Source organism: Petromyzon marinus, unplaced genomic scaffold (assembly GCF_048934315.1).
Source record: "Petromyzon marinus isolate PM22_M1 ecotype Great Lakes invasive population unplaced genomic scaffold, UKy_Petmar_22M1.pri1.0 PM_Scaffold_645, whole genome shotgun sequence".
Lineage (NCBI taxonomy): Eukaryota > Metazoa > Chordata > Hyperoartia > Petromyzontiformes > Petromyzontidae > Petromyzon > Petromyzon marinus.
The window spans coordinates 1-15,601 of NW_027423662.1; the positions used below are offsets into that span (position 1 = coordinate 1).

Here is a 15,601-nt window from a genome sequence, read left to right on the forward strand (position 1 = left end):
CCCTGCTGAGGCTGCGGTGCCTCAAATATTGGATGAAGTCACCCCCTGTGAGTGGCTGGCTGAGGTGCCATCTGCTGAGGAAGTATTGAAGGCGATCCGGAGTCTGAGACCAGGAAAGGCAGCGGGCAGAGATGATCTTCCAAGCGAAATGCTGAGGGAGGGTGGCGTTTGTGCACAGACTGCCCTATATGACATCATAACAACAGTCTGGACCACTGGACGGGTTCCGCAGGATTGGAAGGATGCCCTGGTGGTCCCCCTTTTTAAGAAGGGGGACCGCACAGACTGTAACAACTACAGGGGCATCTCACTCCTCAGTGTGCCGGGAAAGGTCCTGGCAAGGATTATTCAGCATCGCCTTGCCAGGCACGCTGAGGAGAGGCTTGCGGAGCCCCAATGCGGTTTCAGGAAAGGGCGGTCCTGCACAGATGCCATATTTTCTGTCCGTCTGCTACAGCAGAGGTGTAGGGAATTCCAACAAGACCTACATCTCTGCTTTATTGACCTGGTCAAGGCCTATGATACCATCAGTAGGCCGGGGCTCTGGGTCGTTCTTCGTGCTTTTGGAGTACCTGACCCTCTGCTCACGATCATTAAGGACCTTCATAATGGTGAGCGGGCCCGGGTAAAACTACGTGGCCGGGAGTCAGAGCCATTCCGTGTACACTTTGGGGTGCGACAGGGATGTCCTCTGGCTCCCACATTATTTAACATCTATTTTGACCACGTAGTTCGTGAAGCCTTCAATAGCTGTACCGGGGGAATCTCCATATGGTACAGATATAATGGGAGGCTAATCGATGCCCGGGTGCGGTCAAGGGATGGCTCCCTATTGCTCAACCACGTTATGTATGCTGATGACTTGGTAATAGCTGCTCAGTCAGAGGAGGAGTTGGAGACGCTGCTGCTGAGACTGGAGCGTGCCACTAAGAGGTGGGGCCTTACCATCAGCCCCACCAAAACCAAGCACCTGCCTGGGTATTTTGTACCATCGGACACTCCACCCCCACAACTCCCAATCGGTGATGGGGCAGTTGTGGAGAGAGTGGAGAGTTTCCCATACCTGGGCAGTGTGCTTATGACTGGCACCAGTTTAACAGCAGAGGTCTCACTCCGAATCAGTCGAGCGGCAATATCTTTTCATCGGTTGCGTAACGCTGTGTGGAAGCTACCTGGTCTGTCGCTCCGCACTAAGCTTCAGGTCTTCTCGGCCACGGTCATTCCCTCCCTTCTCTACGCTTGCGAAACGTGGACCCCCCTAATGGAACATCTTCGCCGGTTAGAAACATTTAGGCTGGCCTGCCTACGATCCATCCTGGGTTTAACCAGACTGGATTGTGTGAGGAGCTCACAAATCCTTGAAAGATCTGGGCAGGGTCCCATCGGTGAGCTCCTCCGGCAGGCAAGGCTGCGATGGCTGGGTCATGTAGCCCGCATGCCCAGCCACCGCATGCCGAAACAGCTTTTGTTTGGCCGGATTGAGGGGGCTAAGCGGGCGCGGCACGGGCTAGAGAAGAGATGGAGTGATGTGGTACAGGAGGACGTGGAGCTGAGTGGACTTGCCGATGACTGGTACCAGCGGTGTCAAGATCGGCCTCTGTGGAGGAGGCTCGTGAAGGATGCTACTGGGCAGTTGGAGGCAGTCGCCCTCCAACAACAACGGAGGGCGGAGGAGCGACGCTCACAACAGCGAGCGGAGCGCCGGGTGGCTAAAGCACAGCAGGTTGGCACAGTAGGGGGCACAGGTGGTGCATCAGCCAGTCATCTCAGTCAGTCGACCCGTGGCACCTGGGTCTGCCCCGTGACCTCCTGCCAGCGGGCGTTCGACACTTCACGTGGCCTCAGGGTGCACATAGCCTGGCACAAGCGTCGTGGTGACGTCACCGCCACTTAGTGGCGAATGGCGGTTGTTGTGTATTGCTGTGTGTATCTGTGTGTGTGTGTATCTCTGTGTGTGTGTGTGTATCTGTGTGTGTGTGTATCTCTGTGTGTATCTGTGTGTGTGTGTATCTGTGTGTGTGTGTATCTGTGTGTGTATCTCTGTGTGTATCTGTGTGTATGTGTATCTGTGTGTGTGTGTATATCTGTGTATGTGTATCTCTGTGTGTATATCTCTGTGTATATCTCTGTGTGTATCTCCGTGTGTATATCTGTGTGTGTGTGTATATATATATCTCTGTGTGTGTGTAGCCTAGCCTGGCACAAGCATCGTGGTGACGTCACCGCCACTTAGTGGTGAATGGCGGTTGTTGTTGTATCTGTGTGTATCTCTGTGTGTGTATCTGTGTGTATATATCTCTGTGTGTATCTCTATGTGTTTATTTCTGTGTGTATCTGTGTGTATCTCTGTGTGTGTATCTGTGTATCTCTGTGTGTATCTCTGTGTGTATCTGTGTGTATATATCTGTGTGTGTGTGTATTTCTGTGTGTATATTTCTCTGTGTGTGTGTATCTGTGTGTGTATCTGTGTGTGTGTGTGTATCTGTGTGTATCTGTGTGTGTATCTCTGTGTATATCTCTGTGTGTGTATCTGTGTGTATATCTCTGTGTGTGTATCTGTGTGTGTGTATCTGTGTGTGTCTCTGTGTGTGTGTATCTCTGTGTGTATATGTGTGTATCTGTGTATCTGTGTGTGTATCTGTGTGTATGTATCTGTGTATATCTCTGTGTGTGTGTATCTGTGTGTGTGTATCTGTGTGTGTATATGTCTCTGTGTGTGTATATATCTCTGTGTGTATATATCTCTGTGTGTATATCTGTGTGTGTATCTGTGTGTATCTCTGTGTGTGTATCTCTGTGTGTATCTCTGTGTATGTATCTGTGTGTGTATCTGTGTGTATATGTATCTGTGTGTATCTCTGTGTGTGTATCTGTGTGTGTGTATCTCTCTGTGTATCTATGTGTATCTGTGTGTGTGTATCTGTGTGTGTGTATGTGTGTGTGTATCTGTGTGTGTGTGTATCTGTGTGTGTGTGTGTATCTGTGTGTGTGTGTGTATCTGTGTGTGTGTATCTGTGTGTGTGTATCTGTGTGTGTATATCTGTGTGTGTATCTGTGTGTGTATCTGTGTGTGTGTGTATCTGTGTGTGTGTGTGTATCTGTGTGTGTGTATCTCCGTGTGTGTATCTGTGTGTGTGTATCTGTGTGTGTGTGTATCTGTGTGTGTGTATATCTCTGTGTGTGTATCTCTGTGTGTGTGTGTGTATCCCACCAGGCCGGGGTGCAGCTTGCCCCTGCTGTGTGTGTGTATCTGTGTGTGTGTGTGTATCTGTGTGTGTGTATCTCTCTGTGTGTATCTGTGTGTGTGTATCTGTATCTCTGTGTGTCTCTCCGTGTATCCCACCAGGCCGGGGTGCAGCTTGCCCCTGCTGTGCGTGTGTATCTCTGTGTGTGTGTATCTCTGTGTGTATATCTCTGTGTGTGTATCTCTGTGTGTATCTGTGTGTGTATCTGTCTGTGTGTGTCTCTCCGTGTATCCCACCAGGCCGGGGTGCAGCTTGCCCCTGCTGTGCGTGTGTATCTGTGTGTGTGTATCTCTGTGTGTGTGTGTGTGTATATCTCTGTGTGTATATCTCTGTGTGTGTATCTCTGTGTGTGTGTGTGTCCCACCAGGCCGGGGTGCAGCTTGCCCCTGCTGTGCGTGTGTATCTGTGTGTGTGTATCACTGTGTGTGTATCTCCGTGTGTGTGTGTGTGTATCTCTGTGTGTGTCTCTGTGTGTATATCTCTGTGTGTATCTGTGTGTGTGTGTGTATCTGTGTGTGTGTGTGTATCTCTGTGTGTGTCTCTGTGTGTCTCTCCGTGTATCCCACCAGGCCGGGGTGCAGCTTGCCCCTGCTGTGCGTGTGTATCTGTGTGTGTGTGTATCTCTGTGTGTGTGTATCTCTGTGTGTATCTGTGTGTGTATCTCTGTGTGTGTGTGTATCCCACCAGGCCGGGGTGCAGCTTGCCCCTGCTGTGCGTGTGTATCTGTGTGTGTCTCTGTGTGTGTCTCTGTGTGTATATCTCTGTGTGTGTGTGTATCTGTGTGTATCTGTGTGTGTGTGTGTATCTCTGTGTGTGTGTATCTCTGTGTGTATCTCTGTGTGTATCTCTGTGTGTGTGTGTGTATCCCACCAGGCCGGGGTGCAGCTTGCCCCTGCTGTGCGTGTGTATCTGTGTGTGTGTGTGTATATCTCTGTGTGTATCTCTGTGTGTGTGTGTGTGTATATCTCTGTGTGTGTATGTGTATCCCACCAGGCCGGGGTGCAGCTTGCCCCTGCTGTGCGTGTGCGTGCACCCCAGCCAGCCCCACGTCGTGGCGGTGGGTGGCGAAGACGGCACTCTGCAGCTGTGGGACGTGCGTCAGCGGCAAGCCCCCACCGCCCTGCTGCAGGGGCACACGGCCGAGAGTACGCCGTGCACACCACGCTCGCCACGCCGTGCACACCACGCTCGCCACGCCGTGCACACCACGCTCGCCACGCCGTGCACACCACGCTCGCCACGCCGTGCACACCATGCTCGCCACGCCGTGCACACCACGCTCGCCACGCCGTGCACACCACGCTCGCCACGCCGTGCACACCACGCTCGCCACGCCGTGCACACCACGCTCGCCACGCCGTGCACACCACACTCGCCACGCCGTGCACATCACACACACCACGCACACCACACACCACGCACACCACACACACACACCACACACACACGCCACACACACCACGCTCGCCACGCCATGCACACCACGCTCGCCACGCCGTGCACACCACGCTCGCCACGCCGTGCACACCACGCTCGCCACGCCGCGCACACCACAAACACCACGCACCCCACACACGCCGTGCACACCACACACACCACACACACACGCCACGCACACCACACACCACGCACACCACACACGCCGTGCACACCACACACACACACCACACACACGCCACACACACCACGCTCGCCACGCCGTGCACACCACGCTCGCCACGCCGTGCACACCACCCTCGCCACGCCACGCCGATGTCACGCGGGAATTCATAGCAGTGCCCAAGCACCGACCTGAACGTGTCGGAGACGTTGATTCGAAAATGAGGGAGGGGAAAAAGCCGGAGGACCCGGAGAACAATCCGGCGCGACCACAGGGAGAGAGCGAGAGACGCAGGCTCCAAATATGCTGCCGGGGTGAGGGGGCTTCGAACCCAGGGCCTCCTGAGTACCTGGCAAGGGAGTTAACATCCAGCCACTGCGGTGCCCCAGTCGACGCAGACGACGCAGCCAGTTCAAGTGATGCAGACGCAGACGGTCCAGATGACACAGACGGTACAGACGATGCAGACCCTGCCGACGCAGACGGTCCAGATGATTCAGACGTTCCAGACAATGCAGACGCAGACGGTCCAGATGACACAGACGGTACAGACGTTCCAGACAATGCAGACGCAGACGGTCCAGATGACGCAGACGACGCAGATGACGCAGATGATTCAGATGTTCCAGACGACGCAGACGGTCGATATGATGCAGACGGTTCAGACGATAGAGACGCAGCCGATGCAGACGGTCCAGACGACGCAGACGGTCCAGACGACGCATGATGTAGATGACGCAGACGACGCAGACGTTGCAGACGTTCCAGACGATGCAGACAATGTAGATGACGCAGACGATGTAGACGTTCCAGACGATGCAGACAATGTAGATGACGCAGACGATGTAGACGTTCCAGACGATGCAGACGTTCCGGACGATGCAGACGTTCCGGACGATGCAGACGTTCCAGACGATGCAGACGTTCCAGACGATGCAGACGTTCCAGACGATGCAGACGGTCCAGACGATGCAGACGTTCCAGACGATGTAGACGATGTAGACGATGTAGACGATACAGAGACGCCGCCGCCGCGACGTCTCCCGTTGCGTTGTCCTAAGCGCGTTTGTTTCTGCTTAGTTTGCTAGTTTCTCGGTCCCCTTGTCCCCGGCTAGGGTCGCTGCGAGCGGTGGCACCTCCCCTCGCCGCCGCCCCCCTCCCCGCCCCTCCCCTCCCCGCCCCCCCCCCCGCCTTGTGTTTATTTTGAGTCGTTTGCCTGCCTCGTACCTTTGCACATCGCACCGTTCGCTCTGGCGACGACCTCCCGACCCCCGCCCGGTCCCGACCGCCAGACGCCTGCGATTACGAGGGACAGGCAAAACAAGCAAAAAAAAAAAATGTAGCTTTACATTATGAGACCTCCTTTGCCAGTAACAAGTATAGGAATAGGTTTTTACCCTTTGTAACTGGCACAAAAAAACTGACTGTAGCCTCGTAGCTGATCGGATTTTGCGCGCGCGCGCAGTGTGGGAGGTGCAGTTCCACCCGACGGCCCCCGAGAACCTCTTCACGTGCTCGCAGGACGGCTCCCTGTGGCACTGGAGGGTGAACGACGGCTTCTCGCAGTCAGGTAAGGCGCCACACCCGCCGCACGGACGAATGTCTCCCAGTCCGTAGCCTACCGAGGCCTTCTCAGGGCCAGGTGAGGCACCACACCCGCAGCACGGACGAATGTCTCCCAGTCCGTAGCCTACCGAGGCCTTCTCAGGGCCAGGTGAGGCACCACACCACAGCTCACGAATGTCTCCCAGTCCGTAGCCTACCGAGGCCTTCTCGCAGTCAGGTGAGGCACCACACCCGCAGCACGGACGAATGTCTCCCAGTCCGTAGCCTACCGAGGCCTTCTCACGGCCAGGTGAGGCACACCACAGCTCACGAATGTCTCCCAGTCCGTAGCCTACCGAGGCCTTCTCAGGGCCAGGTGAGGCACACCGCAGCTCACGAATGTCTCCCAGTCCGTAGCCTACCGAGGCCTTCTCAGGGCCAGGTGAGGCACCACACCCGCAGCACGGACGAATGTCTCCCAGTCCGTAGCCTACCGAGGCCTTCTCACGGTCAGGTGAGGCACACCACAGCTCACGAATGTCTTCACGTCCGTAGCCTACTGAGGCCTTCTCAGGGCCAGGTGAGGCGCCACACCCGCCGCACGGACGAATGTCTCCCAGTCCGTAGCCTACCGAGGCCTTCTCAGGACCAGGTGAGGCACCACACCCGCAGCACGGACGAATGTCTCCCAGTCCGTAGCCTACTGAGGCCTTCTCACGGCCAGGTGAGGCACACCACAGCTCACGAATGTCTCCCAGTCCGTAGCCTACCGAGGCCTTCTCAGGGCCAGGTGAGGCACACCGCAGCTCACGAATGTCTCCCAGTCCGTAGCCTACCGAGGCCTTCTCAGGGCCAGGTGAGGCACCACACCCGCAGCACGGACGAATGTCTCCCAGTCCGTAGCCTACCGAGGCCTTCTCAGGACCAGGTGAGGCACCACACCCGCAGCACGGACGAATGTCTCCCAGTCCGTAGCCTACCGAGGCCTTCTCGCAGCCAGGTAAGGCACCACACCCGCAGCACGGACGAATGTCTCCCAGTCCGTAGCCTACCGAGGCCTTCTCAGGGCCAGGTGAGGCGCCACACCGCAGCACGGACGAATGTCTCCCAGTCCGTAGCCTACCGAGGCCTTCTCAGGGCCAGGTGAGGCACCACACCACAGCACGGACGAATGTCTCCAGTCCGTAGCCTACTGAGGCCTTCTCACGGTCAGGTGAGGCACACCGCACGAATGTCTTCACATCCGTAGCCTACCGAGGCCTTCTCACGGTTAGGTGAGGCACCACACCCGCAGCACGCACGAATGTCTCCAGTCCCGTAGCCTACCGAGGCCTTCTCAGGGCCAGGTGAGGCACCACACCGCAACGGACGAATGTCTTCACGTCCGTAGCCTACCGAGGTCTTCTCACGGTCAGGTGAGGCACACCACAGCTCACGAATGTCTCCCAGTCCGTAGCCTACCGAGGCCTTCTCAGGGCCAGGTGAGGCACCACACCGCAGCACGGACGAATGTCTCCCGTCTGTAGCCTACCGAGGCCTTCTCAGGGCCAGGTGAGGCACACCGCAGCTCACGAATGTCTCCAGTCTGTAGCCTACTGAGGCCTTCTCACGGTCAGGTGAGGCACACCGCAGCTCACAAATGTCTCCAGTCTGTAGCCTACTGAGGCCTTCTCAGGGCCAGGTGAGGCACACCGCAGCTCACGAATGTCTTCCAGTCCGTAGCCTACTGAGGCCTTCTCACGGCCAGGTGAGGCACACCGCAGCTCACGAATGTCTTCACGTCCGTAGCCTACCGAGGCCTTCTCACGGTCAGGTGAGGCACACCGCAGCATGGACGAATGTCTTCAGTCCGTAGCCTACCGAGGCCTTCTCAGGGCCAGGTGAGGCACACCACAGCTCACGAATGTCTCCCAGTCCGTAGCCTACTGAGGTCTTCTCAGGGCCAGGTGAGGCACACCACAGCTCACGAATGTCTTCAGTCCGTAGCCTACCGAGGCCTTCTCAGGGCCAGGTGAGGCACACCACAGCTCACGAATGTCTCCCAGTCCGTAGCCTACCGAGGTCTTCTCACGGCCAGGTGAGGCACCACACCGCAGCTCACGAATGTCTCCAGTCTGTAGCCTACTGAGGCCTTCTCACGGCGAGGTGAGGCACACCGCACGCACGAATGTCTCCCAGTCCGTAGCCTACTGAGGCCTTCTCACGGTCAGGTGAGGCACACCGCAACGGACGAATGTCTTCACGTCCGTAGCCTACCGAGGCCTTCTCAGGGCCAGGTGAGGCACCACACCGCAACGGACGAATGTCTTCACGTCCGTAGCCTACCGAGGTCTTCTCACGGTCAGGTGAGGCACACCACAGCTCACGAATGTCTCCCAGTCCGTAGCCTACCGAGGCCTTCTCAGGGCCAGGTGAGGCACCACACCGCAGCACGGACGAATGTCTCCCGTCTGTAGCCTACCGAGGCCTTCTCAGGGCCAGGTGAGGCACACCGCAGCTCACGAATGTCTCCAGTCTGTAGCCTACTGAGGCCTTCTCACAGTCAGGTGAGGCACACCGCAGCTCACGAATGTCTCCAGTTCGTAGCCTACTGAGGCCTTCTCAGGGCCAGGTGAGGCACACCGCAGCTCACAAATGTCTTCCAGTCCGTAGCCTACTGAGGCCTTCTCAGGGCCAGGTGAGGCACACCACAGCTCACGAATGTCTCCCAGTCCGTAGCCTACTGAGGCCTTCTCAGGGCCAGGTGAGGCACACCGCAGCTCACGAATGTCTTCCAGTCCGTAGCCTACCGAGGCCTTCTCACGGCCAGGTGAGGCACACCGCAGCTCACGAATGTCTCCCAGTCCGTAGCCTACTGAGGCCTTCTCACGGTCAGGTGAGGCACACCGCACGAATGTCTTCAGTCCGTAGCCTACTGAGGCCTTCTCACGGCCAGGTGAGGCACACCACAGCTCACGAATGTCTCCCAGTCCGTAGCCGACTGAGGCCTTCTCACGGTCAGGTGAGGCACCACACCCGCAGCACGCACGAATGTCTCCCAGTCCGTAGCCTACTGAGGCCTTCTCACGGTCAGGTGAGGCACCACACCACAGCTCACGAATGTCTCCAGTCTGTAGCCTACTGAGGCCTTCTCACAGCCAGGTGAGGCACACCACAGCTCACGAATGTCTCCAGTCTGTAGCCTACTGAGGCCTTCTCAGGGCCAGGTGAGGCACACCGCAGCTCACGAATGTCTCCCAGTCCGTAGCCTACTGAGGCCTTCTCAGGGCCAGGTGAGGCACACCACAGCTCACGAATGTCTTCACGTCCGTAGCCTACCGAGGCCTTCTCACGGTCAGGTGAGGCACACCGCAGCTCACGAATGTCTCCCAGTCCGTAGCCTACCGAGGCCTTCTCAGGGCCAGGTGAGGCACACCGCACGCACGAATGTCTCCCAGTCCGTAGCCTACCGAGGCCTTCTCAGGGCCAGGTGAGGCACACCGCAGCTCACGAATGTCTCCCAGTCCGTAGCCTACCGAGGCCTTCTCAGGGCCAGGTGAGGCACACCGCAGCTCACGAATGTCTCCCAGTCCGTGGCCTACCGAGGCCTTCTCAGGGCCAGGTGAGGCACACCACAGCTCACGAATGTCTTCAGTCCGTAGCCTACTGAGGCCTTCTCACAGCCAGGTGAGGCACACCACAGCTCACGAATGTCTTCACGTCCGTAGCCTACCGAGGCCTTCTCACGGTCAGGTGAGGCACACCACAGCTCACGAATGTCTTCAGTCCGTAGCCTACTGAGGCCTTCTCACAGCCAGGTGAGGCACACCACAGCTCACGAATGTCTTCACGTCCGTAGCCTACCGAGGCCTTCTCACGGTCAGGTGAGGCACACCACAGCTCACGAATGTCTCCCAGTCCGTAGCCTACTGAGGCCTTCTCACAGCCAGGTGAGGCACACCACAGCTCACGAATGTCTCCAGTCTGTAGCCTACTGAGGCCTTCTCAGGGTCAGGTGAGGCGAGCCGCAGCACGGACGAATGTCTTCCCGTTTTAACCGACCGTTTGTGTTGCTTTATATAGTTTCCAAATTTTGCTAAACCCTGTTTTTATTTAGTGTGATGTTCCGTCTCTTTGTGTCACCTGGTATATCTGTGTTAATTCCCCCTACTTAAGGTCTGTGTGTATATATATCTCTGTGGTTATGTGTTTCCTCTACCCGATGATGATTGCTTGTGTTGCGATCGGAACGTCGTGTGCTATTATGTTATTTTATTTTTTATTCTTTCTATTATTTCTACGTGACTTTACCGAAAAAACCACCAAAGAGTGATTCCTGCAGTCACGAAGCGCCTAATCAGGTTCGTCTTCCCGTCCGTAGCCTACCGAGGCCCTCTCACGGCCAGGTGGGGCAACGGACGAAGGCACACGGAAGTGGGGGGTGGGTGGCCAGCACCGACCCCCCCCCCCGAGCCGCCCTCGTCTCGAAACAGTTCAATTTGTTTTTGGTTACTCTTTGGTTTTTTTCGGTAAAGTCACGTAGAAATAATAAAAATAATTTTAAAAAAATAAAATTACGTAATAGCATACGACGTTTCGATCGCAACACAAGCAATCATCATCAGGCAGGGGAAACGCATAACCGCAGAGATATATATATATACACAGACCTTAAGTGGGGGGAATTAACTCAGATAATACCAGGGGACACGGAGAGACGGAGCATCACACTAAATCAAACGGGGTTTAGCAAAATTTGGAAACTATATAAAGCAACACAAACGGTCGGTTAAAACACAATTTAACGCATGGTTTGGTTGAATACGCTGTTTCAAAGATTGTTGAATCTTTTTTTTTTGGTTCTTTCGGTAAAGTCACGTAAAATGAAATGAATGTAATTTATTTTATTTTTTTGTACCTACTACTTGACTTCCCCGAAAGAACCAAAGAGTGGTTCCTTGCAGTCACGAAAACTTCAAATCTAGAGTTTAATAGTTGCATGGTTTGTGGTGGCCCCACCTGGCCGTGAGAAGGCCAACGTAGGGCGCTGCTGTGAGTGTGAGTGTACCGGTGAGCGAGTGTACCGGTGAGTGAGCGAGTGTACCGGTGAGCGAGTGTACCGGTGAGTGAGCGAGTGTACCGGTGAGTGAGTGTACCGGTGTGAGCGAGTGTACCGGTGTTAGCAAGTGTACTGGTGAGTGTACCGGTGAGTGTACCGGTGAGTGAGCGAGTGTACTGGTGAGTGAGTGTACCGGTGTGAGCGAGTGTACCGGTGAGTGAGCGCGCGTACCGGTGAGTGAGCGCGCGTACCGGTGAGTGAGCGAGTGTATCGGTGAGTGAGCGCGTGTACCGGTGAGTGAGCGAGTGTACCGGTGAGTGAGCGCGTGTACCGGTGAGTGAGCGAGTGTACCGGTGAGTGAACGCGCGTACCGGTGAGTGAACGCGCGTACCGGTGAGTGAACGCGCGTACCGGTGAGTGAGCGCGTGTACCGGTGAGTGAGCGCGTGTACCGGTGAGTGAGCGAGCGTACCGGTGTGAGTGAGCGTACCGGTGAGCGAGCGAAGGTACCGGCGAGTGAGCGGGCGTACCGGCGAGTGAGCGGGCGTACCGGCGAGTGAGCGGGCGTACCGGTGTGAGCGAGCGTACCGGTGAGCGAGCGCGTGTACCGGTGTGAGTGAGCGCGTGTACCGGCGAGTGAGCGCGTATCAGCGCTGCACCACCCACCCCCCCCCCCCGCCCCGCCTCTCTCGTTCCCCCCCCCTTTTAGTCGCTAGGCCCGGTGCTGTCCCCACGGCCCCTCCCGGGCCGGCCTCCCCCGGCTCCGTCTCGTCGGCCGTGGCGGCCCAGCCAGCTCGGCCCGGGCGGGCAGGGGGCGGCTGCGGCTGGCTGGGCCACCCGTCCACGTCGGGGCTGCTCATCGACAGCCTCCTGCCGCCCGTGGGGGCCCCGCTCAACGGGCTGGACGCGGCGGGGACGCGGCTCGTGTGCGGCGGAGACACCGAGAAGGTTTACGTGTGCACCGGCATCGCCGCTCACTGACGGGCGGCGGCGGCGGCGGCGGCGGCAGCTGCTCCTGAGTCGTCGTCTTCAGCGTGTGCGGTGACTGAGGCTGAGTCTGAGTCAACGTCTTCAGCGTGTGCGGTGACTGAGACTGAGTCTGAGTCAACGTCTTCAGCGTGTGCGGTGACTGAGACTGAGTCTGAGTCAACGTCTTCAGCGTGTGCGGTGACTGAGTCTGAGTCAACGTCTTCAGCGTGTGTGGTGACTGAGTCTGAGTCGTCGTCTTCAGCGTGTGTGGTGTCTGAGTCATCGTCTTCAGCGTGTGCAGAGTCTGAGTCAACGTCTTCAGCGTGTGCAGAGTCTGAGTCAACGTCTTCAGCATGTGCGGTGACTGAGTCTGAGTCAACGTCTTCAGCGTGTGCTGTGACTGAGTCTGAGTCAACGTCTTCAACGTGTGTGGTGACTGAGTCTGAGTCATCGTCTTCAGCGTGTGAGGTGACTGAGTCTGAGTCATCGTCTTCAGCGTGTGAGGTGACTGAGTCTGAGTCATCGTCTTCAGCGTGTGCGGTGACTGAGTCTGAGTCAACGTCTTCAGCGTGTGCGGTGACTGAGTCTGAGTCAACGTCTTCAGCGTGTGCGGTGACTGAGTCTGAGTCAACGTCTTCAGTGTGTGCGGTGACTGAGTCTGAGTCAACGTCTTCAGCGTGTGAGGTGACTGAGTCTGAGTCATCGTCTTCAGCGTGTGCTGTGACTGAGTCTGAGTCAACGTCTTCAGCATGTGTGGTGACTGAGTCTGAGTCAACGTCTTCAGCGTGTGCGGTGACTGAGGCTGAGTCTGAGTCATCGTCTTCAGCGTGTGCGGTGACTGAGTCAACGTCTTCAGCGTGTGCGGTGACTGAGTCTGAGTCAACGTCTTCAGCGTGTGAGGTGACTGAGTCTGAGTCATCGTCTTCAGCGTGTGCTGTGACTGAGTCTGAGTCAACGTCTTCAGCATGTGTGGTGACTGAGTCTGAGTCAACGTCTTCAGCGTGTGCGGTGACTGAGGCTGAGTCTGAGTCATCGTCTTCAGCGTGTGCGGTGACTGAGTCAACGTCTTCAGCGTGTGCGGTGACTGAGTCTGAGTCAACGTCTTCAGCGTGTGAGGTGACTGAGTCTGAGTCAACGTCTTCAGCGTGTGCGGTGACTGAGTCTGAGTCGTCGTCTTCAGCGTGTGCGGTGACTGAGTCTGAGTCTGAGTCAACGTCTTCAGCGTGTGCGGTGACTGAGTCTGAGTCAACGTCTTCAGCGTGTGAGGTGACTGAGTCTGAGTCAACGTCTTCAGCGTGTGAGGTGACTGAGTCTGAGTCGTCGTCTTCAGCGTGTGTGGTGACTGAGTCTGAGTCAACGTCTTCAGCGTGTGCGGTGACTGAGTCTGAGTCAACGTCTTCAGCGTGTGCGGTGACTGAGTCTGAGTCTTCAGCGTGTCTGAGTCTGAGTCAACGTCTTCAGCGTGTGCGATGTCTGAGTCTGAGTCAACGTCTTCAGCGTGTGAGGTGACTGAGTCTGAGTCAACGTCTTCAGCATGTGCGGTGACTGAGTCTGAGTCAACGTCTTCAGCGTGTCTGAGTCTGAGTCAACGTCTTCAGCGTGTGCGGTGACTGAGTCTGAGTCAACGTCTTCAGCGTGTGCGGTGTCTGAGTCTGAGTCGTCGTCTTCAGCCCGCGGATTGCCACCACCACGTGACTTAACCCCGGTCCCGCAGCCTCTTTGGTTCGCACCTGAGAGTGAGTAGCCGCGTGTGTGTGTGCGTGTGTGTGTGTGTTCGTGTGTGTGTGTGTGAGCGTGTGTGCGTGTGTGTGCGTGTGTGTGTGCGTGTGTGTGTGCATGTGTGGGTGTCTGTGCGTGCATGTGTGTGTGTGTGCGTGCGTGTGCGTGTGTCTGTCCGCGTGTGTGTGGACCGGTAGTGGTGGCGGGTTAGCGCTACGCTGCGCCACAAACCCGGAGACCCGAGTTGGATTCCCGCTCACGGCCGACATCAGTGCCTGTAGTTTGAACCGGTCCTGGGCCTCCCCTAGGCGCAACTCGAACGAGAGCCTGGCGTAGCGGTGTGTGAAATCATCGCCACTGACCTCTCTTGTGCCGCGCCGGCCTTCATAGGCGCTCTTGCCCCAACAGTCTGTTACGGGCTATACGGGGGATCTTTGTCTTTGGGGCGCAGCAGTGGCGAGATGTTCGCTCCCTGGCGTGTAGGTTCCGATCCTGTCGACGCCCGTTCTTATATTTGGAGTCATCATCATCACGGTTGGTTAGGAGATGTTAACTCCCTCGCCTGGTGTGCAGGAGGTTGTGGGTTCCGATCTCGACCCTGAAGACGCCTGTTATTATATTTGGAGTCTGCGTCTCTCTCTCATCATCATCATCACGGTTGGTTAGGAGATGTTAACTCCCTCGCCTGGTGTGCAGGAGGTCGTGGGTTCCCATCCTGACCCTGAAGACGCCTGTTATTATATTTGGAGTCTGCATCTCTCTCTCATCATCATCATCATCATCACGGTGGTTAGGAGATGTTAACTCCCTTGCCTGGTATGCAGGAGGTCGTGGGTTCCCATCCCGACCCTGAAGACGCCTGTTATTATATTGGGAGTCTGCGTCTCTCTCATCATCATCATCATCACGGTGGTTAGGAGATGTTAACTCCCTTGCCTGGTATGCAGGAGTTTGTGGGTTGCGATTCCGACCCTGACGACGCCTGTTATTATATTTGGAGTCTGCGTCTCTCTTTGTCCCCGTGGTGGTCGCGTGGATTTGTCTCTCCGGGTTCTCATCTGGATTTTTCCCCATCCGCATTCAGAATCGCTGTCACGCGTTGAGACCGTTTCGACCGCCAGTGTAACCCCTGGGTAGGCTTTCGCGACCAATATCATCCACAATCGAGGTTTTTTATGGGGGTTAAGCCGCGGAAATACACAAACCTTAAAATTTAGATTTGAAGCTTTCGCGACTGCAGTGATTCATATTCTTGGTTCTTTCGGTAAAGTCACCACCACGTTGAAGGGAAACGATAAAATAATAAAAATATATTTATATAAAACAATAAAATTCTCACGACGTTTCGACTGCAACGCAAGCAGTCATCATCAGGTGTGAAAATCAACGGCAAGAAACATTTTGATTTAAAGCTTTCGTGACTGCAGTGATTCATATTCTTGGCTCTTTCGGTAAAGTCACCACCACGTAGAAGGGAAACAATAAG

At 56.1% G+C, this 15,601-nt stretch overlaps 1 protein-coding gene across 1 annotated transcript; it reads left to right on the forward strand.

Annotated features, from left to right (window-relative positions):
• Positions 1 to 4,209: 4,209 nt before the first annotated feature.
• Positions 4,210 to 15,601, forward strand: LOC116958689 (nucleoporin Nup43). The gene is made up of 3 exons (XM_076064734.1): positions 4,210 to 4,390; positions 6,311 to 6,415; positions 12,137 to 15,601. Coding segments are annotated over exons 1-3 (378 nt in total). The 5' UTR covers positions 4,210 to 4,389; the 3' UTR covers positions 12,409 to 15,601.